Here is a 25,413-nt window from a genome sequence, read left to right as displayed (position 1 = left end):
TTGTTAGTTCTCATGGAGAGCAATGGAATTTGATATTAATGCTACAGTGATACTAGCCACTTAGGCATTTCTAGAAGTTTTCAGACTTTTTTGAAACTTCTTATTCTCAGCTTCTCTCATTATTACTCACAAAAGAATTTCGAAATTTCACTGATTGCTTAAATATGGCGTTCTATGGAAACTAGAAACACAACTAAAAAGGATAAAAATATAAATGTAGACATTTAAAAAAGCCCTGGATAACTGTAACTGTAACTGTAGACTCTAATCTATAATCATTCATTAAACTTCATCATTTAGAATGTCAATGGCCTCAGTCATGAATTGGAAACACAAAGGTTTGTCACATTTTAGTTGGTTGATGTCAGATATTTCTTTCTTATACAAGACAGATTTCAATTTTTATGATCAGCTGAGGTTTAAGATTGAATGGATTGGACTGGTATTTCATTCATTTTATGCCAAAAAAAACTACAAGGTTAGGGATATTGATTCATAAAGCAATCCCTTTTGTTTCCTCTAATTTCTGCCTTGAATGACATTAAATTCTAGCACTGGGAAAGCTAAATGAAACTAAACTAATTCTGGCCACATGTAATTGGGATGATAATGAATTTAAAGTGAATGTTTGTTGTTAAACTTTTTTTTTTTTTATGTATGATCTCCATCAAACACTACATTGGGATAAATAAAATCCGATTTGGGTTGTTTTTTCCATTAAATTTGAGGTTATCATATATTTTACAAGGTTACCAGGGAGAGTAACAGTATTCTTAAGTACTTGATAGTTCTGTGCAATTTAGCAACTAATGAAACTGGAAAAAGTAGACTATACCCACTAACATATTCACATGTTTTCAGGCTGAAGCTCCAGAAGTCAGAAACATCTACATGTGATGAAGCACCCTGTGTTTCTGATAGTCTTTCCCATGACACTAAGTCACTCTGTCTGTTTCACTGCTGGGCGGCTGGTCCACAATTGAATTGTCGCCGTATGATAGCACATTTATTGTGTTCCGAGCTGAGACAGCAGCCTTCTTATGGATCAACTTGTTATAGAGTCTGCGTAAAAGTGCTCTGAATGGAGAAGTTCTGAAGATGATGAATACCCAGGGGTCAACTATAGAGTTTATAGAGTGAAAACGCAGAGCAACCAAGTCTTTTTCTTCGTTTCCATCTGGAGCAAATGCTCCAATGTATGCCCGCACCTGTCAGAGCCCAAAAACAAAAAATAAATATTAGTGACTAACATATGACAGACTCTCCTTCTAATGCAATCTATACATGCAACAGCCATGTATCTCTGAGATGCTATAAGCTAGCTGTTTTTTTTTTTTTTAAGTATCTTTTGACAGTCACATAACAGAATATACTTTAGGCATAAGATTTTACACGTTTGATTTAACTGATTACTTGATTAAAATAGTCTGGTAATGGCTAGTTTTTGGTAAAATAGGAGACAAGTATTACTACTCACAATCATAAGCTGTTGGAGTGATTTGTGATCCCTGAACTGAATAAAAGTTCAGCATGTTCCTATATTGAATATCATGGTGATGCAGTAGTCAGAGCTGCTGCCCTCTGGGTCCTGGAGCCTTAGTTTAAATTTAAACCCAGTCATTGTCTGTGTATATTGTTCTTGTGTGTATATGGGCTTTCCTTGGGTATTCTGGTTTCTTCTTCACCCTAAATGTGAGGCATTAAATGTTGTTGGTGAATGACTGGTGTGACTAACAATATGGCTGTGGCCTGAGAGAGGTTGGCCTCACATTCAGTCTTGATTTCTTCTTAGTGCCCAGTCCAACCAGATAGGATGTGGCTCTGGTTTGCCAAGCAAGTTTGTAATGAAGAAATCAACTTTAGAAACAAATGAAGGGAATGATGGATGGATATATCTATACTATTGGTAGATTGTATTGTAAATCCCTCTAGAGTAGGGGTGTCAATCTCCGGTCCTGGGGCCTCATGCATAACTCTGTGCGTAGAATTCGCACTATAACATGACGTAAGCACAAAAGTGGAAATGTGCTTACGCACAAAAAAATCCAGATGCATAAATCTGTGCGAACGCCAGCTTCCACATTCTTCCGCAACATAAATCCCAATCAGCGTGAAAATTAAAGCACGTGCACGTGCCTGCTGCCCCACCCCAACTCCTCCCAGAATTACGTCTCTTTGAATATGCAAATCAATATAAATAACCTTTAAGTTCAGTGTTCTGTGAAAAGACAATGGCAAAAGCACGAGGGAAAATAGAATTTCAGCGAATACCAAGTGGAGGCAAGGAAAAATGTACTTTTTGTTGGTTTAAACAGTGGTATAAACAACAAAAGGAAGTTGATCGAGTGACATAGCGTGTCGGAGAAACTTGAAAGCTCAAGTTCACAAAGTCGCACAGTGCCCGAAATAAAAAAGATGTTGTCAGATATCAAAGTTGCCGTGAAAAGGCAAGTCGTTGCCCACCGTCTGAGTGTCATATGAAAGCTTATTAGGGTACAGAGGAAAAAAAAGGCACACAGTGGGAAAAAAAGCACGAAATGTCAACTTTAATCTCAAAATTTCCACTTTAATCACATAGTTTATTTTGTCATTAAAGTAGAACATCATAAACTTCATCTTAAAATCATTTAATTTACTAGTTTCTCAAATCCCATCGTAACTAAAGTAGCATGTTAAATGCTTTGTTTTGTATTTGATCTTCTATGTGCTCTATGTATGTGAATCACTAGTGCTTCCAGACATTCTCTTCATCCAACAGGACACAGAATCCATTACATTCGTAATATTACAGCTCTCTGAATAATTAAAATACTGAGATGTATATGTGATATCATTTTCATGATGATAGGAGTTAAAGCATGTTATTAAACATGGGAATACGGTGGCACAGTGATTGTTCAGGTCTCACGCCAGATGCTTGCTGTGCCATGCGCAACCTTCGATGAAATACTCTATTGTAGCAGTACTGTCTCTTTTAAATGTACTAAACCCCAATTCCTGTCCTTACTTTTCTTTCTCCAAATACCCAATCGCCACACAATCAGTTCTGTAATAGATGTAAAGCCATCTGTAAGCTTAGAACGGCAATTCTTCAAAACTTTTAAGGAACATTGAAACATCTTCATAGTACGTGTTTAATTATTCTATCCATCTGTCCTTCCAGTGTCGCATCAGCACCTGCAAGAATACAGCGTGAACCAGGAACAATCCGTGAATGGAGCGCCAGCAACTCGCTGTCGCTGCGGCACTGTGTCCTAACTAAGGCAAAACTATTTAATCACTAGTAAAAACTGCTCACTAATTAAGAAGATGGTAAGAATAAAAATCTGCAGCCACTGTGGCCCACCAGGACTGGAGTTGGACGCCCCTGCTCTAGAGAGTACAGGACCTTGAGACTGGTGGTGGAGCTTGCATGCATCACTAACCGTGATAGCTATGCCAGTGTTATCTTTGGTACTGGTAGGGACCCTTGCTGAGCAGGTTGAAGGGCAGGGATCTGACAAAAGTCTCCAATTGATTAATCAATCAACCACTGTCTAACCCAGAGTAGGCAGCTTATCTCCCATGTCTCTTCTCCACATGTTGGGGGTTGCTGGAAACTCATCAACCCACATTCACAGACAGCATAGTGGGTTAATGTCTGCAATTACACAATTTTTTGCACAATAGACAAAAAAAGAAATGGCATTTATTTCTTGGAGATCAGGCTGCACCTGGAAATGCCAGCAGTCAGATATGCAAGAAAACAGAGTGATAAGTATTTCCGGGCTGGGACAGCAAGCTGCCAAGTCTTAAAAAAGGAAATACTTCTGAATTTTGGGACTGTGTACAGCAGAAATCATGCAAGTGAGGACAGGTTAATAAGTCTGGAAGAAGAAGTAAATAACCATCAGGATATAAATGGTTTATCAGAAGTTTGAAGGTAAAAGGAAAATTAGTTGGAACTAAACTTAGGAAGCATGTTGTATTTTAAAGGAAGGGAAGCAAGAGGGAAATAAGGGCTAGGATATTTAATCAGCAAAAACTTGATAAACAACATCTCGGACATCAAGAGAATTTCAGAAAGATTAACAGACATAGTATTAAAAATATTGAAGTAATCTAGGTATAGTTCTCCACATCTACCACTATATACATTTTGGCATGAAAATTCTGGCCTTTTGTCTGCTGACAATGAAGGTGCAGCGCAATCCAAAGCATTCAATTACTGAGACAAGATTACTATTTATGTAAATTTTGCAAAACAGCGCCATCTGCTGTGAATAGGGGGTAGTGCCCAGCTTGCCCCAAAGTAGAGACCACTGATCTACACATGAAGATGAAGAGTTTACAGACATATGCAGTCTTTTGTGGGAAAGCAGATAACAATTCATATGGATAATAGGAGACTTCGGTGCTAAGAATGGATGCAAACTGGAAGCCGATAATGCATTAAGGAATTTTGGATATGACACAAGAACTGAAAGAGGAGACAGATTTGTAGTATTTGCTGAAAGCAACATAATGTTCATAATTAAGTCAACAAAACCAGACATCGACAGGAAAGCACACAGAATGCATTAAAATTAATTTGATTATATACTTTAAAAAAACAGGAAATGATTAGTAGATATATAATCTCAAATAATAATTGCTTGATAAGATGAAGAATAATATTAAATCTCAGATATGAAGGGGTAGAACTACTCAGTGTATCAACTTAAATAGCCTGCAGTAAAACGATTATAAGTATCAACTGAGCAATGGATCTTCAGTTTTGGAGCAGATGGAATAATATATGAACTTATATAGATGGAATATAATATGAACTTCAAAATGAAAGCTTAGTGATTAGAAGCAGCCAAAATGTTGCAGGGGTTTGGGAGAATAAGGAGAACAAACTAATGAACTAAAACATTATAGCTGACAAAAACAAGAAGGGAAATCAAGGAAATTTGAGGTATCTTTTCTAAAGTGGAATACATTAGGTTAAACTTTCCAAATACATCCCTCCCTCTCAGCCTGGCTCTTGGTGAGCATGGGCCTGTTCATGTCATTTCATCTCAGCCACCCATATTCCACCACGTTAGTAAGAGAAAGTGTTGCTCATGCTTTTTAAACGTTGTGCTATTTCTAGAGGAGTTCATAAGTTCTACCTGTCCAACTAAATTTATGCTTCTGATGTCACAGATAGAGTACCTTTGCACTCGGTGGAGGTGCATGTTATTGCAAAGTACTTTTGTGCAATAGGAAACAACCAGATCTCATGCAAATTACATAACCCAGAGCAACATTTTAACAGAGTCATAAATATGCTTGAGCAATAACTAGTTTCAAAAGTATTTAAATTATATCACCCTCATGACAGTCTTCTCTCTAATATAATACATGAAAAGAAACACTAAATCTGAAAATAAACAATAGACAACAATTGAGAGGTACACAATAAACCATGGAGAAATCCATGTGTGGCACTACTCACTTAGATAGAAAGAGAGACTAAAGTAGTGGATGTCATTAAAAAAAGAGTGTTAATGTATCGAATGTTGACTAGCACATGCAAAAAATAATTTTAGCATACTCTGTATACATCACAATAATCGCATCTCACCTTTCCATTTGCTTTGCCTGGTGAGAGTAAGGGTGATGTCATAATAATCACCCTATAAACCCTATAAAGTCTACATACATTAATAAATATAAATCTACTATACTAATAATAATGTAAGGTATATTCTTATGTATAAAATACTTTAAAATATTTATTAGTAGCATAACTCTTAACACTATTTTCATTCACTGATTTTATGAAACCACAAGGAAAGCAGCAGTCAACCCAGGATTAGATTCACTCTCAGGCATGTATTTCATTTTACTAGTACTGGGCAGGTTTAGTGTCACTAGTTAACCTAATGCATAAGTGCCCAAACCAAGGCTTACAAGTCATTTAGCATCCTGTTGTCTTTTTATTTTATTTTCAATCATAATTTTCTTGGCATGTTTGAAGCTTTCATTATATGTTTAAAACGGTGATCAAATATTAGCACCGATCTCAGGAGAAAAGGTAACAAAAGTCTGCTGCCATTGTGATTCACCACGGACTCTTTTCCCAGTCATGCTCAACCAGTGACTTAAAATGTTGTGGCTGATTTGGAAAGTGTAAAGCTAAGCACAAATACAAAGATGAACTCTGTTCAATTTTAACAGAGTGGGAGGATATATATTTTTTTGGCTACCATAATAGATAAACATTAATCTCGATATGCCACATTTCATTGTCCTATTGTAATGCTTCAATCCTCCAACACCCTTTCACCTCACTTCATGCTAATGTTGACTGGAAATTTCCCATATGTATTAAACTTCGCAAACGCAAACAACATAATTTGAAATGACAGTCAGTCAGGCAGAACTGGTTGTTTCAAAGGTTTACCAAGCACTCTAAGAGTGTAACACTTGCTTCATGTCAACTGGCATGGATCATTGGCCTCGCCAAAAACCAAAGTTGAATTTGTGAAAAAGTGTGTTGGTAATGTAGTAATGTTGTTAACAGTAAATGGTATCAAACTGTAAATGGTATCAAATCTCAAACTGTATTGGAACACAGTTGAACAGAGAATATCTGATATAAACAGTGCAATGGAAAGACAATGTTTTCTGATCTTGAGAAATGCCAGCATTTCAGCCTTGCTCTGGATGAGTCTTGTCATATTCAAGTCAAGTGAGGGTTGGCAATATTTCTAATATTTGTGTTAGAAGAGTGTGTAATAAAAGAAGAAACTACTTGGTATGGTTTTACAAAAAGGTAAGACTCAACGGCATACATTTAAAAGATAAACTAATGAGTGTTTCGAATAAAGCAAATTTGACGTTATAAACACAGCAATAGGTACAGACTAAGCTCTGTCTAACTTCAGATCTTTGAAAAGCTGACAAGAAGTTTCCAGAATTTTGGACTTTACTCTGCGTCATTCCTCAAGAGCACCTGGCATCTAAAAAACTGAATTTAGACTATGTCATAACTCCTGTATTGTAGATTGTCAATTTTATTCGCACATACTGTATGCTCTCATTTGCAGACAATTCAAAAATGTAATTGCGGACCTTTCAAAAGAGATCTGCCACTTCACTGCTCCGTGAGGTGGCCTTCAAAAGGTATAGTTTAATTATTTTTTTTATTTTTGGACACACTAAAGCAGATGAGAAGCACACGCACTAATGAGCCTTAATGGATTTTAGATTCCACCTTTTTGGTGGACTGAACCTGGATCTTCAAAGGAAGCTACAGATGCTTCTTGATCTGGTGCAAATACTATTTGCTTTTATCAACAAACTTCGGCTGTTTTCTCTTTATTAAACATAAGTGGACAAGCAGCTGAGACCCTAAGTGGGAAGACTGCATAGTATGTTACACAGCTCAAAAATCTCTATCTGATGTTTTAGGACAGATTCCATGACCTACAGTCGAAATGGCCACAGCTGAATTAATGTTTGATCTGAGATGAAGCAGCACCTCAGAGATAAGTGAACATTTTGAGGATGACAGACTAAAATTTATTACTAGGGAAGCCACCTTGGAATTTTGGAAGACCGTGTCAACAGAAAAATATCCCAACACAGAAATAATTGTCAATGTTAGGTTCAACTTATTTTTGTGAATTTGTTTTTTCTACTGTGAAACATGTAAAACCAAATCACAGATCTGTTGATGAAATATTTGCTTCAGGTACCTACAAGCCAGATTTTAAGAAGAGTCACACCAAGTCAGAAGCACGTAGTTGCAGGGTAAGAAGAGAAAAAACTCTTCACCATGTAAATACTGTTTCTTCATTACAAGTTACTGGAAACTGAGAGTGTGTGGGTGTGTGTGTGTGGCTGCGTGTGCGTGTGGGAGTGAATGTAGTGTGTGTGTGTGTGTCCAAGCATACAGTGCCGGTGTTAAGTTATTTTGTGCCCTAGGCCAAGCTTATTAGTGCACCAACCGACTGTTTGGTGACTAACCCATGCAGCTGGGTGTTTCCCCCTCCTATGATCTGTGCTCTAGGCAAATGTCTAATTCGACTTAATGGTGGTGCGTGCCCTGTGTGCATAAATAACTTAACGGTGTGGCTCTTTTCTGTAATATGGCTTTTTCTTGGCTCATAGTATGCGAATGGTTGGCCAGCCCAAGCCCAACACAAATGTTTGGTGTATCAGGGAAGAAGCTGAAATACTCAAACTACACTCACTTGAACACAAGGAACACATACACACTTGAAACAAACTGTGCTCAGGCTGAGATCTGAACTCAGCTCTTTATAGCTGTTGGGCAGACCTGTCTATTTCTGTGTGGGTTTTTCCCCTGGGCATTCAAGTTTTCCTTGTGTCTCCTCTAACATACTGTATGTTGGTTAGATTAACTGGCAACTTCAGACTGGCACCTGTGTGAGTATGACAGAGGGTGTGTGAGTGGGTCCTGAGATGAAGCGGTCTCTGTTCACAGCTGTTTTCTTCCCTATTATCCAGTGCTATCAAGATTACCTTTGGCCTCACATAAATCTAAATTAGATTAGGTATGTTTGAAAATATTGTTTTTTAATTCAGGAAATGGTTGAGAAACAGGTGTGCTACCCAGCAGCCATGCAACTTTAAGGGAACATAAACAGGCAAAACTATATATTCAACACTGTTTTGTGATTATTGTGTGTTTCTGATTTTAAATCATTGTAGCTAAGCATTTTCTATTTGATGAAATTAGTCACAAATCATATTCATTTGTCAAGTGAACGAATTTGCTTAAAAGTAAAAACTAAATCTCAGACATTGTGAATGTGTGTTCCCATTAAAGAAAAGATTTCAATGAGGAGTTTAAAAAAGGAGTAAAGTAACAGATAGGAATGCATCATAAAACAGAGAGATAGCAAGACAGATAATTTTACTGTGGCATAAAAATAAGGTTCAGTTCTAATCATTCTGAATCACGTGGCTGACTTCCATAAAAAGAAATGTATCCATATGAAAGTTATTAAGCAATCGTGGGAATTTCAGTACTCAAATGCAAACAAAGTGGACATTTAACAGATTGACATCTCCTTCAGTATTTTCACAGAAATAAATTAACACTCTGTGGTGACATGGTGGGACTGTATTTAACTGTGCTTCCTCACAATTTAATGGTAACTATCTTTAATTTGAAACCTGGTAATTATTTTAGCGTAGCATGCACATATTATCCCAGTGCCCAACTGCTGTGTGTCACTTAGGTTAGATGCATTTGTCCACCACCAGAAGTAAACAACTGTGGCCTTTCTTACATTCACTTTAACAAATGCAATCCTGGAGGTTGTGGTCCGCACAATCTAGCTAAGGCTGAGTGGATTCCTTCTTACTTGTGCTTACTAGCCCCAGAAGACTCAAATTTACTCTTCTCCTAGTCCTCCATTTTAGGATTTCATCCACCACCCAAGCAACTTTTAATCTAATAGTATTGCACATCAGAGTCAAGGCAGATGTTCTCTCACATGTCTGTGCTCCCAGTAAATACTGCTACCAATGCTGAGCTCCATCCCTACCAGTAAGTTAAATGGAATCAATAACAGTAAAGACAGACAAGTACATTTCTGCCTGATTGAAGTGACACAGCAGCAGCCAGCACACTTTTCCACACTTCTGGTGTGATGTGTACCCCAGCAGTTGTTTTTTTTTTTTTTTATAAATGCTGTTTGGAAAGGTGTTGTATCTGTGCTGTATTGCTGAAACAAATAGTAAAATTTATTTCCGATATAAACAGTGAATGTGAAATTTAAACAAAATCCAACTTGAAAAAAGGCACTTTTGAAATGTGATACTCCAGATTTTTTAGACTTGTTAATATAGCATTTCAGATTTCAAAGATTTTACAAAGGCTGAAAATTCTGGGAAGTTTGTCAATTCCATTAAGTGTTGTATTTGAGAGCCGAATAACAAAAAGCAATATAAAAACATAAACAAATGTTTCACAGCAAAGGAAAACACAAGAAATATACAGTGTATGCAGTTGTACAAAAGTCACATATATAGATAGAGAGTATCCCAAATATCTACAGTATGTAGTAGCACAGAAGTACACAAGGCAGTTTGATCTGATGTGATGTGTTTTAGGGGTCACTCACAAAGGATCTGACAACTGAATGTAGAAACTTTCATAATGCAACCATATTTTGGTCATAAAATGGAACAACGTAACGCACTTGGAGGAAGTGGGTGGTTAGCTAAGGGCATCCTGTTATTTATACATACCACTAAAAAGTGCATTTCTAAAGTTATTTCATCTGAATTCTATGGGAATTAGTGCATTCTGAGCAAACGTAAAAAGCCATACAAAGCTAAATTTGATATTGGTCTCAGAAAGTGTTCTTAAACAATTACTGTTGTGAGAATATTGTTTCTCCATCACCAAATGTAACCTTCAAAGGCTGTTGCAGGAAATTGTTACAGCTAAAGGTAAAAGAACTGTGCCAGGACATGGGCTGTGGATGTTGCCGGCTCCATGTTCTGCAGATAGATCCTTTGATACTTTGCTTATTGTCTCCTTGCCCTCTGCCTCTTACTAACTTTTTGAAGGGTTTCTGTTCAAACTTCTTAAATTTATAGTTACAATACTATATCATTTTCTAATCCTGCTTAGTCTTGAGCAGAGTCTTGGGGGGTTGGAGCCCACACCAGCAAATATAGGGAGCAAGGCAGGAAAAGTCTCTGAATAGGGCACTATAGAGATGCTGGGCAATCTAGCTGGATGGAATAGGAATGAGTTGGGCTAAAACAAGAACTGGTAGGGAGTTGCTTATTCCTGGATGTGGCAGATTAAGATTGGTCACATATTCAGGCGGGTGTCTCTATACCACGATACCCCTTTGGTCCCCGACATGTGACAGGAACTGTCTTTAAGAGCCATGTCAGACCAGGCTGGACCAAAGATCAATCAAACAGTGAGCCAACTGAGAGTTTAAGCAAGATGAACTGATTATTACCCAAGTCTTATTATTATTTTGCCTACACTCAGTTGAAGATTGCATTTCTTTGGCATATTCTCTATAAAACATATAAAACATCCTGGATGTTCCTATACTGTATTTAAATGCCTAGGGGGTACAGATGCAAAATGAAGGGGGGAAGTGCTGAACTACAGTACCTGACATTGTGGAAAGAGTTATGGGGTTTGTTGGGATTTTGTTAATGTCTACATAATAAAAAGTATAAAAGGCAGCACAGGGTCACCCTAGGACCCAAACATAACAAAATACTTATCAAGATAGATTGAGAAAATATGACAAATAAACAGTTATGAGTAATTTAAAACAAACAGTCAAGGCATTGCTGGTAATTCAAAGTGGATGGGCCTGGGTTATAACTGATTGGCAAGCTGTAATTTAGCAACAAATAAACAAATTACCTGTTGTAAAACTACCATTAAAACATCATAATGTCTCATTTGTCATAGAAATAATCTTGTATTACAGAACAATGAATGTTTGGTAAACGAATACAAACCATAAAGAAACCAGGAAACATGTCCAATATGGTGAGCTTTAAAATCCTCAATAACTATAGTCTTCTACAAGCAAAATCAAAGGAAACAAACACATATATTAAGTGGGCCAATATATGATGTCAAAAAACTTTACCAACAAATCACAACAGATAATAAATTACAAAATGGAGATCTTGTTTTGTTTTTTCGTTTATCTGAGGATATAGTTGAAACAAATTACTTTCAAGCGCTCTAGTTGATGCTGCTGCTAAAGTATTCTGAGTTTAAGATGACAAAACTTTTAATACATTTTCCTTTTGACACCAGATTCATAGGAAAGCTTGAAAAAAAATAGCTATTATAAAAAAACAGACATTTTCCAATGTACAAAATGGCAAATTTGTAAAAGAATGAAAAATGGAATAGATAATCATTCAAATCGTATCATTTATTAATAAGATAAACCCTTTCCTAAAGAGCCGGTACAATAACCTTTGACTTGCATGGCTTTAGAAGGCTCGTTATTATTAGTCTAGAGACATTTTCTTATACAGACGACAACTGAGGATATGGAAATGTTCAGGCATGCATTTAAATGGACAAGGCTGGCTGCTGAAGACAAAGATGATATTTCCTTTATTATCTGGAGAGCTGTAGTTTATGTGCATTAGTATAGTTTGCTAGCCAACATACAGTATATTTTACAGAAGTTTTTGAAATTTTATAGAAATGCCATACCTTACTGCATTGTATTCTAGCCAGTTGCCAATGTGATCAAAAATGGCAAAATTTTCTGCATAATTGTTTGGAATTTTGTTTACCTTGGTTCAGTGGTTTTCCAGTCCAACATAGGCAGCTCCAAAAGAGGTGTTAATTCTGTTTTACCTTCCTTTTCTGGGGATTTTATGAGAGCAGGAAGTGTGGGGGAGCGTGGGGTGGGTTATCCAAAACTTTCTGCTCAAGAGGCTTTAGGACTCTGGATCTGTACAGCAGTGCTAACTGTGGGCTACTGTTCATATACAGAATATAAACTACTAGCCAACCCACGGCGTACCATACGCCGCATAATCAGGCCGGTTTTTTAATAATTTTTAAGCACAGGGAGAAAATTTAACATTTGCAAAATCGGTAATGTAATAAATCAGCAAGAAAAGCAACATTGTAACAATGCACGGAACGAACCAACACACAATCGTCTGTGCGACGTAGCGAGGTGGGGGTGTGTACAAAGTGCAGGAGCATCTAAGAAGACGCATGTTTGTCACGGATACGAATTGCTGTATGTAGCGTGTACAACACTTTGCTATGCTGCACGCAGTCGTGCGTAACCGAAAACTCGTTTTTTAAAGACTGCTCACTTCATTGTGTTTTAACCTCAGTTGTAAAGGAATGTTTTAATGATCCCATGGGATACCCCTCGCAAACAGTTTTACACGCTGCATATGGCGATTCACCTCCGCGAGAAACATGCCTCTATTAGATAGATAGATAGATAGATAGATATATAGATAGATAGATAGATAGATAGATAGATAGATAGATAGATACTTTATTAATCCCAAGGGGAAATTCACAGTCAACGTGTGGGAGGGGGGTGTGTACAAAGGTTAGGGACGAAAACAGTGGGAGCGTATGAGTCGCACTTAGTGGCAATTCCACGGTTTGCAGCCTGAATGGGGTTCAACAGTTTACCCACGCCTAGACACACGCTCAATCTCATGGATAATTATTTATTGAATGGTATACACTTCTGGAAAGACACGGTTTTCTAAAACAGGTTAGTGTGAGAATACAACAGTAAGTGAATGAAAAGATGGAACTCTGGAGAACCCACGGCATAACAAATGGCGCATAATTATTTATTGATGGTTGAACACTTCTGGAAAGACACAGGGACACCCCTCGCAAACTGTTCTACACGCCACATACAGCTATTCACATTTGTGACAAACAAACTGTTTTACACACTGCATAAAGCGAATCACATCCGGAACATAATTTTTCCTAGATGGTCCAGTCGCGTCCACCCTCGCACTCGAAGTATACACACTGCCTGCTCATGTGCCCGGTCGCAAGCCGTGTCCAGCCTCGTTCTCGAAGCATACACACCGCCTGCTCATGTGTCCGCTCGCAAGAGAAACTCACGGAGAGCCGCCCACCAGCTGCCTGTGTGTGTGCCTCTGTCTGTCTCTGGCGCGGCTTTCTCTTGCGCTGCCTCTGTGTGAACCGGTCAGGCACAGAGAAGGTCAGCTGCTGACAGAGTGTCTCGACTGTTGCAGGGCCTGCATTGGTGAAGCACGTGAGACGGTAATGAAACAGAGGCACAGGGCTTATTGGTTTTAAAAGACTGATTCCTTCATTGTGTTTTAACCTCAGTTTTAAAGGATTGTTTTAAAGATCCCATGGGATACCCCTCGCAAACCGATTCACACGCTGCATATGGCGATTCACCGCCGCGAGAAACATGAACAGTCAACGTAGCTCAGAGGTACATGACATTAACCTGATCTGCACTGCATGTGGCCTCTACGACAGACGAACATAAATGACGCCATTTTTTCTGTGTCGTCGCGTCCGAGTTGGTGGGCGTGGCCCTGCGAGTTGTCGTCGTATCCAATGGTCTTGGAGTTGGTGGGCGTGGTTCCTTCCTGTGTGCGCCATAGGTGTCTCACTTGTCGGCTTAGTGAATCCACGCCCCTTTCGGCGTGCTTTTCATGGTTGTCTTGCCTTAGTGAATTATATATACACTATATACACTGCTTATGGTGCACAAAACATCTTCATCTTGACCTTTCCAGTTATGTTGGTTAAATAAGTAGGTAGGAAGAACATGTTCCTGATCATTTATTAATTACAGACCAGAAATCTCATCAGATTGCTCAAAAAGACATATGTATATAAGGTTTGATCTGATCAACACTGGTTAGGTTTAGAACATCAGGATGCATATGTTTATCCATCCATTGTCAGATACCTCATTTTGCATTACAAGGCCATGATAGATCCATAACCAATTGTGTACAAGGAAGGAGCTGGCATGAATTTGATCCTACTGACACAGTGTGACCATGAGAGCCTCTTCATCTGCTTCAGGCTTCAATTGGAAAAAACAAAAGAAATGCAACCAATTGAATCTGAAATGTTGTAACTTGTCTTGGGAAAAAGTGTCTAATAATAAGAAATAATAATAACCACTTTTCTTAGGTTGCAGATCTTTGATGTATAAGAGGAATATTATAGCTGAAGAAAACCTGCATGAACATGGAGCAAAATACAAGTCAACAGTCACCAGACTCAGAATTTTTTTTTAACTTTTACTGAATTTATTTAAAGCATGTAATATTACACACAATCAAGTCAAACTTAATAAAACTAAATTCAATTCAACCCTCACCCATGAAAAAGAGAGAAAGACCAACAGGCAGAGTAAAACTTTTGAGATTAGCATAGAGGGAAAGTAGTCTTTCTCCCCAGTATAAGTGCTTATTCTAAAATATTATTGATTAGATCCTACTAGGTTTTAAATAAAGTTTTGTATAGATCATCTAAGAAAGAATTTGATGTTTTCCAATTTCAAATAGTATATAACATCAGTTACCCACTGACTTAACAGAGGTGGGTTAGGATTCTTCCAGTTGAGCAAGATAAGTGCTAATAGTGAAGTAGTAGTAACTACAGTTTGTCTTTATCCACTTTAAATCGATCTGGGAGTACATCAAACAGAGTTTTTAATGGATTAGGGGTGAAAGTGACACTAAGGCTGATAGGCATTTAACAAATTTTGTCCAGAACGATGTTAATTTGATTCAGGCCCAAAACGTGGTCTAGTGAAGCTGGAGCTTGATTGCAATGTTCACAGGTTGGATCTTGCCCTGGAATAATTTTGGACAATTTAAAGCGAGACAGATGTGCTTGATTAAAAAATGTTTAGTTGAATAATTGAATGCTTCATGCATATGGAGCTAGAGTGAATTCTGTGGATGGCTACCTACCACTCCTTTTCTGAAATGTTGAGTAAGAGATCCTTTTTCCACTGTACTTTGGGATCTGTAGAAAGAAGTGACTTTAAAATGGTTGTATATGTTATAGAAATGCTGTCTGCATCTTCAAGACTGATCAATATCTCTTCTGGAATGGAAATAGGTGGGAGATGATGAAAATTGGGCAGATTTTGTTTAGCAAAATTGGACATAGTGAAAAAAATGTGTTGATGGAAAATTTAATTTAGAGTGTAATTGTTCATAGAATACAATGACATTATTTACATACAAATCTCTAAATGATTTAATCCCATACGTTTCCCAACATTAAAAATTGTGTAAGTTTGAGAGAGCGGATAAAGGTGGTTATCATGTAGAGGTGCCACAGATAAAATTTTCTCTAACATGAAGTGCTACCTATATTGGTTCCATATTCTGAGTGAATGAAGGACAATTGGGTTGTTAGTAAATTGACGATACCTTGGAGTTAATAGTGTACAAAGCAAGGAATACAAAGAAATACTGTAGGATTTCATTTCTGTTGCAGATCAAGCTAGTGTGTGTTAATCTATTTGTATCAATGTTCAGGTTTTTATTGCTTGTATATTTGCTGCCCAGTAATAAAAGTGAAAATTAGGTAGAGCCATTCCAACTTCTGATTTAGGTTATTGTTGGGTTGCCCTATGGATGTGTGAATATTTCAAATTCCAAATAAATTAGGTTATTATTGAATCTAATTTCTTAAAAAATTATTTGTTCATGTGTATGAGGTGGCGCAGTGGGTAGCGCTGCTGCTTCGCAGTTAGGAGACCCAGGTTCGTTTCCCGGGTCCTCCCTGCGTGGAGTTTGCATGTCCCTGTGTCTGTGTGGGTTTCCTCTGGGTGCTCCGGTTTCCTCCCACAGTCCAAAGACATGCAGGTTAGGTGCATTGGCGATCTTTGATTGTCCCTAGTGTGTGCTGTGTATGTACGCCCTGCAGTGGGCTGGCGCCCTACCCAGGGTTTGTTTCCTGCCCTGTGCTGGCTGGGATTGGCTCCGGCAGACCCTTGTAACCCTGTGTTAGGATATAGCGGGTTGGATAATGGATGGATGTGTATGAGGATATTTTGAAATAGAGACAGAAGCTTAGGGAGGTTATTCATCTTGATAGTGTTAATTATCCCTGCTAAAGTAAGATGAAGGGTAGACCATCTATGCACGTCTTGTTTAATTTTGTCTATGCCAACAACGTTTTGTTGAAAAAAAGGTTTGTATTTACTTGTGATGTTTACTGCTAGATATTTAAACTGATCTGCAATGATAAAAGGGAAGGTGTCCAGTCTAATGCTGTTTGCTGGAGAATTCATTGGAAAAAGCACACTTTAGTTCAAATTAATTTTGAGTCCAGATATCTTTTGAAATTCTGCTAGTATAGTAACAGCTGGAGGCACTTAATTTTGTGGGTCTGATATATACAGTAACATATCATCTGCATATACTGATACAGCATTTTCTGTTCAAGTCCTTTTCTGAAAATCCCTTTTATCTTGGATGCATTTTAAAAGTGAATAGCCAATGGCTCAATGGTGATTGCAAATAGCAGTGGTGACCTGGGGCAACCTTGTCTAGTACGGTGTTCTAATATGAAGCAGTCTGAGATAGTGTTGTTAATACAAACTGAAGCTTCTGGATTGGTATACAGTGTTTGATCAATGCACATATGTTAGGGCCAAACCCAAATGTATGTAAAGTGTTGAATAGGTAATCCCATTCACCCATATCAAATGTTTTTTCTGCATCCAAAGATAGTAAGATCTCTGCGGTGTTGGACTTTATGGGTAAATATATTACATTAAATAGTCATCGAAGATTGGGAGCTAAATGTCTACCTTTAATAAATCCAGTTTGATCTTGTGATATTACTAAACGGAGCACTTTCTCAATCCTTCTAGCTAGGATTTTCGAGAGTATCTTAACATCATTATTCAAAAGTGAGATTGGTCTGTATGATGCACATTGTAATAAGTCCTTATGTTTGTTATGAAAAATGGTAATTAATGCTTGGCAAAAAGCTTGAGGTAGAATTGTATTGTGTCTAGCTTCTACAAAAGTTGCTAATAAAATGGCTGATTGAAATTTTTTTATAAAATTCAGCAGGGTAGCCATCAGGTCTTGGTGCTTTCCCACTTTGAAGTGAGCTTATAGTGGCTAGTAATTCTGATAGTGTCAGAGGTTTATCCAGTTCCTCTGCACCAAGAGTATGTAGCTGTGGTATCCGTAATGTATCAAAAAACACATTAGATATTGTCTTGTATTCTTTAAACTGAGTAGAATATAAGGACTCTAGTAGTCTCTAAATGTGTGCATTATTCTTTATGGCCAATGACTCTAGCTCTGTCTGTGTTGGTGATTACTGATATTTCATTGTGAACTTCCTGCTTATGGATTTGTTGAGCTAAGATCTTATTAGCCTTCTCTCCGTGTTCATATTAATGATGTTGTGATTTAAAAATGAGTTGTTCTGTTTCTTTGTTGTAAAAACATTGAGCTCTGATTCCAAAAGCCTCTCTTTTCCTAAAAAGTGCCTCATTTGGAGACATGGCATAATCTGTCCTCTTATAAATGCCTTCAAAGTTTCCCAGAGTATTCCTGCAGAAACTTCTGAGGATGCATTTGTCTCTAAAAAAAAAAATCAATTCGCTTGGATATAATTTCTGTGCAGTTCTCGTAAGCTAATAACAGGGATTTAAGACGCCAGCTATGAGATGAGTTTGTGGGGCTGTGACGATGCGGGTTCAGCTCCATGCTTCCATCGGCTGTTCGGGAGCCCTTGAACCCAACACTGTCGATAGATATAACCGAGGGGAGCTAGACAGTGAGGCAACAACAGCAATAGAGCAAGGGGATGATGTGAAAAAGTGCATAAGTGCTTTTATTACAACAAAGTTCATATTAAATAAGTGCAGCATCCAAAGTTAAATCTTCATTAAATAAATAATCCTTAAAAGAAATGTGGAGGTTAAAAAAAATGCAAAAACAATCCTTTAAAACGAGGTTAAAACGTTCAGCAGGAAGCAGTCTTTTCAAACACTAAAAGCTCGGTGTCTTCAGCTACCATGGCGGCTCCCCTGCTACACCCATTTGGGCTGCTCAACAGGTGAGTCGCCTACCTGCAGGAACAGCTGCCCTTCACTCAGGTCCGGTAGCCCTCCACTCCTTGGCTAGGTCGGGCTCCCAACTGGACCAAGACTTGGACAATTTTCCCAAGGCACTCACGCCGGGACTACACCAGCCCAAAGCCTCATCGACTCCCACTCCTATCGATGGCCAAGTCGACTCCTCTACCGGTCACTCCAGCTACTTAATCACTCAGTTGGAGAGACCGTTACCTTCAGCCCCACTGAATGTTGGCCAAACACTCCGCTCGTGGGCTCTCTTCTCAGCTGCCTGCTTTCTCCCATGCGAGCCTTCTCTTGCTCGCTGGCTCTTCCGTACCGGCGCTCTCTCTCTCTTTCTCTCCTGTGCACTAGGTGAGAAACGCCCACATCACAGATCGCCCTGCGGCTCGCTACAGCCACCATGCCCCCTCGTTAAGCCGCGAGCGGGGTGAATATTTATTTAAAAAATAAAACTTGTCCTTGCTGAGAGGGCTGTGGACCTGCTATACCACAGGAGCATAGTGATGTGAGCTCCATGATTAAAGGGGTATGGTTGGACATAAAAATAGCATCATATTTGCAAGATTTGATTACGGGTAAGAAATTGTTATCTATAAATAAATAATCAATTCTTGAGCAACAATGATGTACTGGTGAGAAGGAATATGCTCCTAAGTATGGATTTAGTAATCTCCATGTGTCTGATGACTTATGATCTTTTTAAAACTGTGTGATTATTTTTGCAGTATTAGATGTTGTGGCCTCTGTAGCTGAAGACCTATCCAGGTCTGGATTTAAAACACAATTAAAGTCTCCGGCTATTATAATTTTGTGAGTGTTCATGTTTAGGAATCAATGAAAATACATTTTGAATATAGTCTCTGTATTCCACATTGGGTTTGTAGATATTTATCAAAATCACTTTACAATTAAATAAATTACCCATCACCATCACATATCACCCTTCAGAATCAGATCAGACTCAGTATTACAATACAATACAATACAATTTATTTTTATATAGCCCAGAATCACACAAGAAGTGCTGCAATGGGCTTTAACAGGTCCTGCCTCTTAACAGCCCCCCAGCCTTGACTCTCTAAGAAGACAAGGAAAAACCCCTTGTAGGGATAAAATAGAAGAAACTTTGGGAAAGGCAGTTAAGAGACAGACGCCTTTCCAGGTAGGTTGGGTGTGCAGTGGGTGTCAAAAAGAAGGGGGTCAATACAATACAATACACAGAACAGAGTATTCAACTTAAGATTTTAGAGGTTTGAGGCAGTAGTGCTAATTGTGTCAAATGAGTGCAAAATTATCTTTTGATGTTGGAACTCTGCTTTAACTGGCTAAGAAGGTCATAACATATATTTATATGCAAAAAAGCCCATCCTTGAAAACTGTATACACTATTAAATATACCTCAATGAACACCCCTCTTCTTTCTGTCTTGCCCAGACACTGATACATAAAGACAACTTAATGTGTAAGAGTGTTATTACCTACATACACAGAAATATGATTAAACTGAAATGCCTAAATATTTTAGGGAACTTAGTATATAATAATAATAATAATAATAATAATAATAATAATAATAATAATAATAATAATAATAGTTTATTTGTATAGCACCTTTCCCATGCTCAAAGGAACACACTATAATAACTACTATCCCATATATATCCACACTTTTCTAAACAATATTAATAAAGGAAATTCTCAGGCCTAACTATACTGAATATGAAAAGTTGCACAACAGGTACTGTGTATGTTGCAAAAACATGACAAATCTGAATTTATATATGGAAGTTGATAGAGACTCTTTCACCAATGTTGTCAAAATAAAAGGTACTTTATTGAAATATTGAAGGGAGTGTATTTAATCAACCTAGACTAGTTTTTCCTAACACCTTTATTTAAATATTGGGGATTATAAGATCCTATTTGAATGTGAAAGTTGTATTCATATCAGGTTTTATATCAGGAAAATCTGTCTGTTCTGTCAATATTAGTAGTACTAGCAGAAGTAGTGGTAGTTGTAGTAGAATTGTCACATCTACAGAATAAGGTGAAATTCTTAATTGCAAGCATGAACAGCTATTAAATATATCATTAAATATATAAATATCATTTGATAGTGGCCAGAAGAGACAAGACACATCAGGAACCGTGTATAGGAATGCCTGGTGTAAACTTTTCTTTTTACAAATATTGCTGTTTTGTGTGGGTAAAATTTACGTTTTGCTGCCAACAAACATATAAAGGAGGGCTAACATTGTCTTTCATTCATTCAATGAATAAGACAGTAAGGCATTCAAAAAGTGAAATGTTAGAACAGAAGACAGGATATTAATAAGGCAAGTTAGATTAGATTAGACTTCAGACTATTTATTTTTATACAATATCACTAACCCACACACAAGTTTACTACTCACAAGTTATAAGGCTTTAATGGTGGTAATTGGTGGTAATTACAGTATCAGAGACAAAACACTGCTTTGCACATGTGTGACATGTTGCTGAGAGTAAATAGAAATCTACTGTTTGACTGAAAAGTGCCTGTGCCTTTAGATGTGGAACTAAGGACCTCCTGCACATTGTGCAATCCAGAGCAAGCCAAATATTTACACATATGCATCCACAGACATGATGTATGCATGCAAGTTTTTAGGTTGGATTTCCCCATTGAAAATGCTGTATAAAAAAGACAGATTAATTGAACTTTACTTTCCTCATTGATTTAGTTTCCTGAAGACATGATGTTATTAACAAGATTTGTCATTTACACAGAAAAAATGTAAAAAATAACCCTATATAGGATTTACATACATAGGATGGCTTTAACGGGTATTTTTAAAACTGCTGAAGAAAAATACAAAGTGTAGAACCTACTAACCCAAAATAGAAGATATCCCAGTGGCAAGATGACAACAAAAGTCACCATGTCACCCTTTTCCCATTTACATCCTTACCTTTACCTTGATTAAATAAGCATTCATTTTTAAATGTAACCTTGCTGTTCAAACATACAGTTTTTAAAGAAGTTTATGTTAAACAATATTTATGTTTATTTAATACAAAATTTGCCATTTATACTTTCTGAATTTAAGTAGATGTTTATAGATGATGTCACTGAAATCACAGATCACTGCTACTGCAAATAAAACATTAACAGAATTGTCTAAGCTTCCCTCCAAAGAACCCAAAATCTATTTTACGTACAGTATGCATGATCGTGTAATTTGTGCTTATAAAAGCTATTTCTTCCAAGGAATTTCATATCCATATTGTACAGGACTATTCCAGAATAACAGTATATTTTCTGTATGTTTTAATGGTTAATTTAATGTAGATACTTCAGTTCTAGTATCTGGTACATAACTGAAATTATGCTGTGGAAATGTAAGATCTTATGACATTGTGTTACATCAGGACTGAAGACTGTCTCTTAAGGGTGATGCTATATATCTATATATAACTTGTGACAAAAAATGGTGGTACCTATAAGCAATAGTACTATGTACATTAAAACCAACACAAGAAATAAGAATGATGAAATGTATATGTGATTAGGTGTACATGTTCTTTAATCTCACTACCTCTGGTAAAGTGCTATACATCATACAGTATTTGTCATTTAAAAGGCAATTATGAGGCAAATCTGGGTCACAGTGTCTCATGGATACTTAGGCATTTGTTACAGCACAATTAAAATGCATTCAAAAATGGCCAGCATTTATTTAAGTAACTGAGTAAACTTGATAAAAACTGAATTACTTATAATTTCAAGGCCAGATAATTATTCTGCAGATGCCGCAACAGTGTGAAGCTTTTCAAAAAGCTTCACGTATCAGTGGGGAAAAATACCCAGAAAGCCCAGAGGAACAGCACCTTGGGAAAGTGTGAATTGTGCAATAGGTCGTCATAGCCCCTACATCAGTGCCTTCTGCTCTCCATAGATCATCCAGAAACACCTTAATTGTGTACCCACAAATAACAATTACCATCAGTCGCAATACATTGGGCAAGTGACCAGACCCCATGATAAATAACTACTGATATTGAGTTTCTATCAAAGTCACTTGATTGTTTAAGCAACTAATGAACATGCAAATCATTCTTAAAAAGTTGAAATTACACTACAAGCATTCAGAGGTCACCATGATTATTCACTGTTAATGATGGTGGTATAATGGATCAGTTCTTAGCAATGCTGCCTAACAGCTTCAAGAAACTTGGTATGACTCCTGCAATAGTGACTGAATGGGAAAGTTTGCACATTAGAAATTTAGAAAATTAGAAGCATTTTGTCAAGAACAGACCATTTAGTTCCAGAAAACTCACCCATCCTTTTCACCTAGATTCTCAAAAATAACATCATAATATAATTGTAATAATAGTACTTACTCTTTATCACACTACTTGTTAATTTATCCCATGTATCTATTGTTATTTGTCTTGTTCTTCTAATGTGTTGCTCTTTTCCTTAATAATTCTCACCACTAATTTACCTATGATGCACTTTAAGGTTACTAGCCAAAAATACTGTTTTTTATATAACAGTATAATATTTGCTATCATCCACTCTTTTGCAGTCTCCCTCACTGTACAGTAACAATTGAAAAAATATACATCAAGTGTTTGAATGTGTACTCCTAAACCTTCTTAAGCACTCAAGGATAAGCTAAGCAGTACTTCTCCCTCTACATTTTTCAAATCTCTAATTACCTCCTTAGTAGTCCCTGTTAATGCCGGGAAGTTGTCCCCTTCTTCAGATGTGAAAACCTTTTAAAAATTTTCTATTTTAATGTCTGACAAGATTAGAACATTTGGTACTTCACTGTTCCACATACCTCCACCATATCTGGTGCCCAGTCTACGGCCTTGCACCCAATGATACCACAATAATCTACAGCTGTTTTTAAGATGGGACTGACAAAAAAGGGTGAAGAAAATCTGATGGATTTTGTGATATTCATGCAAATCCCTTAACAATCCAAGCACACAGGATATGGACAACAGCTAAAATTATTTCCTATCTGCACCCAAACATCCAAATGAATAAAATTACTGTTAGAAATATTGAAGAAATGAAGATGTTAAATGAGGGCTTCTCAGAGATTATGGGTAAGTACTATTATGAAATGTAGTATTCCTGGACTTTACTACCTAAGAAGAGTGGACAGTGGAAAGGGTGGGGGCGTGATGTTTAATTTAAGATACAAATAACTTTACATTTCACTGTAGAAAAATAGAGTGACTCCGAAGTCAGAGGTGATCTTATTGGGTACTGTTAGAGTTATTTGTTCTTATTTGAGGAAATCTAATTATAGTATTATATATTCTTATTTGAGGAAAAGCTACTGATTATATCAATAGCTGTAATAAGTTGTTTCCTGGCTTATTCCTTGTAACTGTGTAACAGTGTCCTATGTTTTGTACTCTTTTGTGGGAAACAAACCCTTCCCTGGGATAACAAAAGTCTACCTGACCTTATCTAACTTAACCAATGGAGAAGGTCATAATACTGTTCAGTAACACGTGCATTGAAAATGGTAATTGCTTCTCATGACTAGGAACTTTTTTTATCTATCTTTATCTATGGTAGAACAATATAAATAGGGGTGCTTACTAAGTTGAAATTCTGAACTACCTCTTCAGCTTGGGCTTTGATGTATATGCCAGATTCATTTGCCTATGTTTTGGCTTTATTTTACCTACCTTATATTTCTTGTGGCATTTGGGTAATTAATCATGTGGCTAGTCTGTGGTTGTAGGGGCACAGCTGATGATCAATTCTTCTGTGCCCATTTGTGTACATACTAGTCCCAACATGATTAGTGACACATTTAGTTCAGATACTGTACATTGGGCCCAACTACACAGTAAGCTGGCTCAGAAATTCACAAAAATGGACATATGCATTTAGGGCATACCATTTTAATTGAGATTTATTCAACATGATGCATGTATACCTAATTAAACTGGCAAATGTGGCACAGGCCCACATGTATAGATAAACATAAAAAAAACATGGATTTAATATTGCCTTTGCTCTGGAACCAGGGATCAAAAAAGAGCTTGGATCTACATGGTGTTCGCTACAAGAAAAAAACTGTGGAGGAATAATGACATTTAGTACATTTACTATGTATGTGCAAGAATAAATCTCTTCATGCTTAGGTACATAGTTGGTATGGAGGACATTTTTCTGGTACTCATTGTTCTTTTTACTGTTGTTTTATATTCTGGTTTGCCTTTTTTCTTGGAACTATTTTATAATATGTCCTGCAATGCATTTGAACCTGACAAAACAGGATAAACTCATCTTCCATGATCCATACCCAATGAAACTATAAGTGGCTTTGAAACATGAATTCAGTAAATAAATATGTGTAAGTAAACAAAGTACCATGTTAATATCACCACACAGTGATAACTATGAAGCTGAACAGCTCTATAGAGCAATTAAAGCTGTAGAATATACTGTATGTCAATTTCTTAACAAATCTGACTCTGCTACTTTTATACAAACACTAATTTGTATAAATCTTTGCTCTACTCTTGCCGAATGGTTATTTTTCTGTATTGACTATCCTGGCTGACAGGTACGGTTGCAGTTATGTTTCATTAGGAAGCAATTTCTAGGACATAATGTACACTGTAAATAATGTTGTAAGAAACATTTTATTGTTTTATATTTAAAACTATAATTGATAATGGCACAGAATATTCAATTAAGAATGCACCCTTCAAGCCATTTTAGATCTAGCATAACTTATTACAGAATACTGGGAATCAGGAGTGTATACCAGTTTGAAGTACAAGG

The 25,413-nt window shown here is 37.1% G+C and overlaps 1 protein-coding gene across 1 annotated transcript in view; it reads right to left on the bottom strand.

The window, feature by feature from the left end:
- Positions 1 to 640: 640 nt before the first annotated feature.
- Positions 641 to 25,413, bottom strand: part of LOC120518951 (prostaglandin D2 receptor-like) — a 38,750-nt gene continuing 13,977 nt past the window's right edge. The window contains exon 2 of the mRNA XM_039741987.1: positions 641 to 1,208. Within this exon, the coding sequence (XP_039597921.1) occupies positions 936 to 1,208 (273 nt within the window). The 3' untranslated portion in view covers positions 641 to 935. The remainder of the gene's footprint in view (positions 1,209 to 25,413) is intronic.

The sequence above is a fragment of the Polypterus senegalus genome, chromosome 18, assembly GCF_016835505.1.
Source record: "Polypterus senegalus isolate Bchr_013 chromosome 18, ASM1683550v1, whole genome shotgun sequence".
In the NCBI taxonomy this organism is placed as follows: Eukaryota; Metazoa; Chordata; class Cladistia; order Polypteriformes; family Polypteridae; genus Polypterus; species Polypterus senegalus.
The sequence above is the reverse complement of the archived record's forward strand: the minus strand, read 5'-3'. Positions and strand labels throughout refer to the sequence as shown.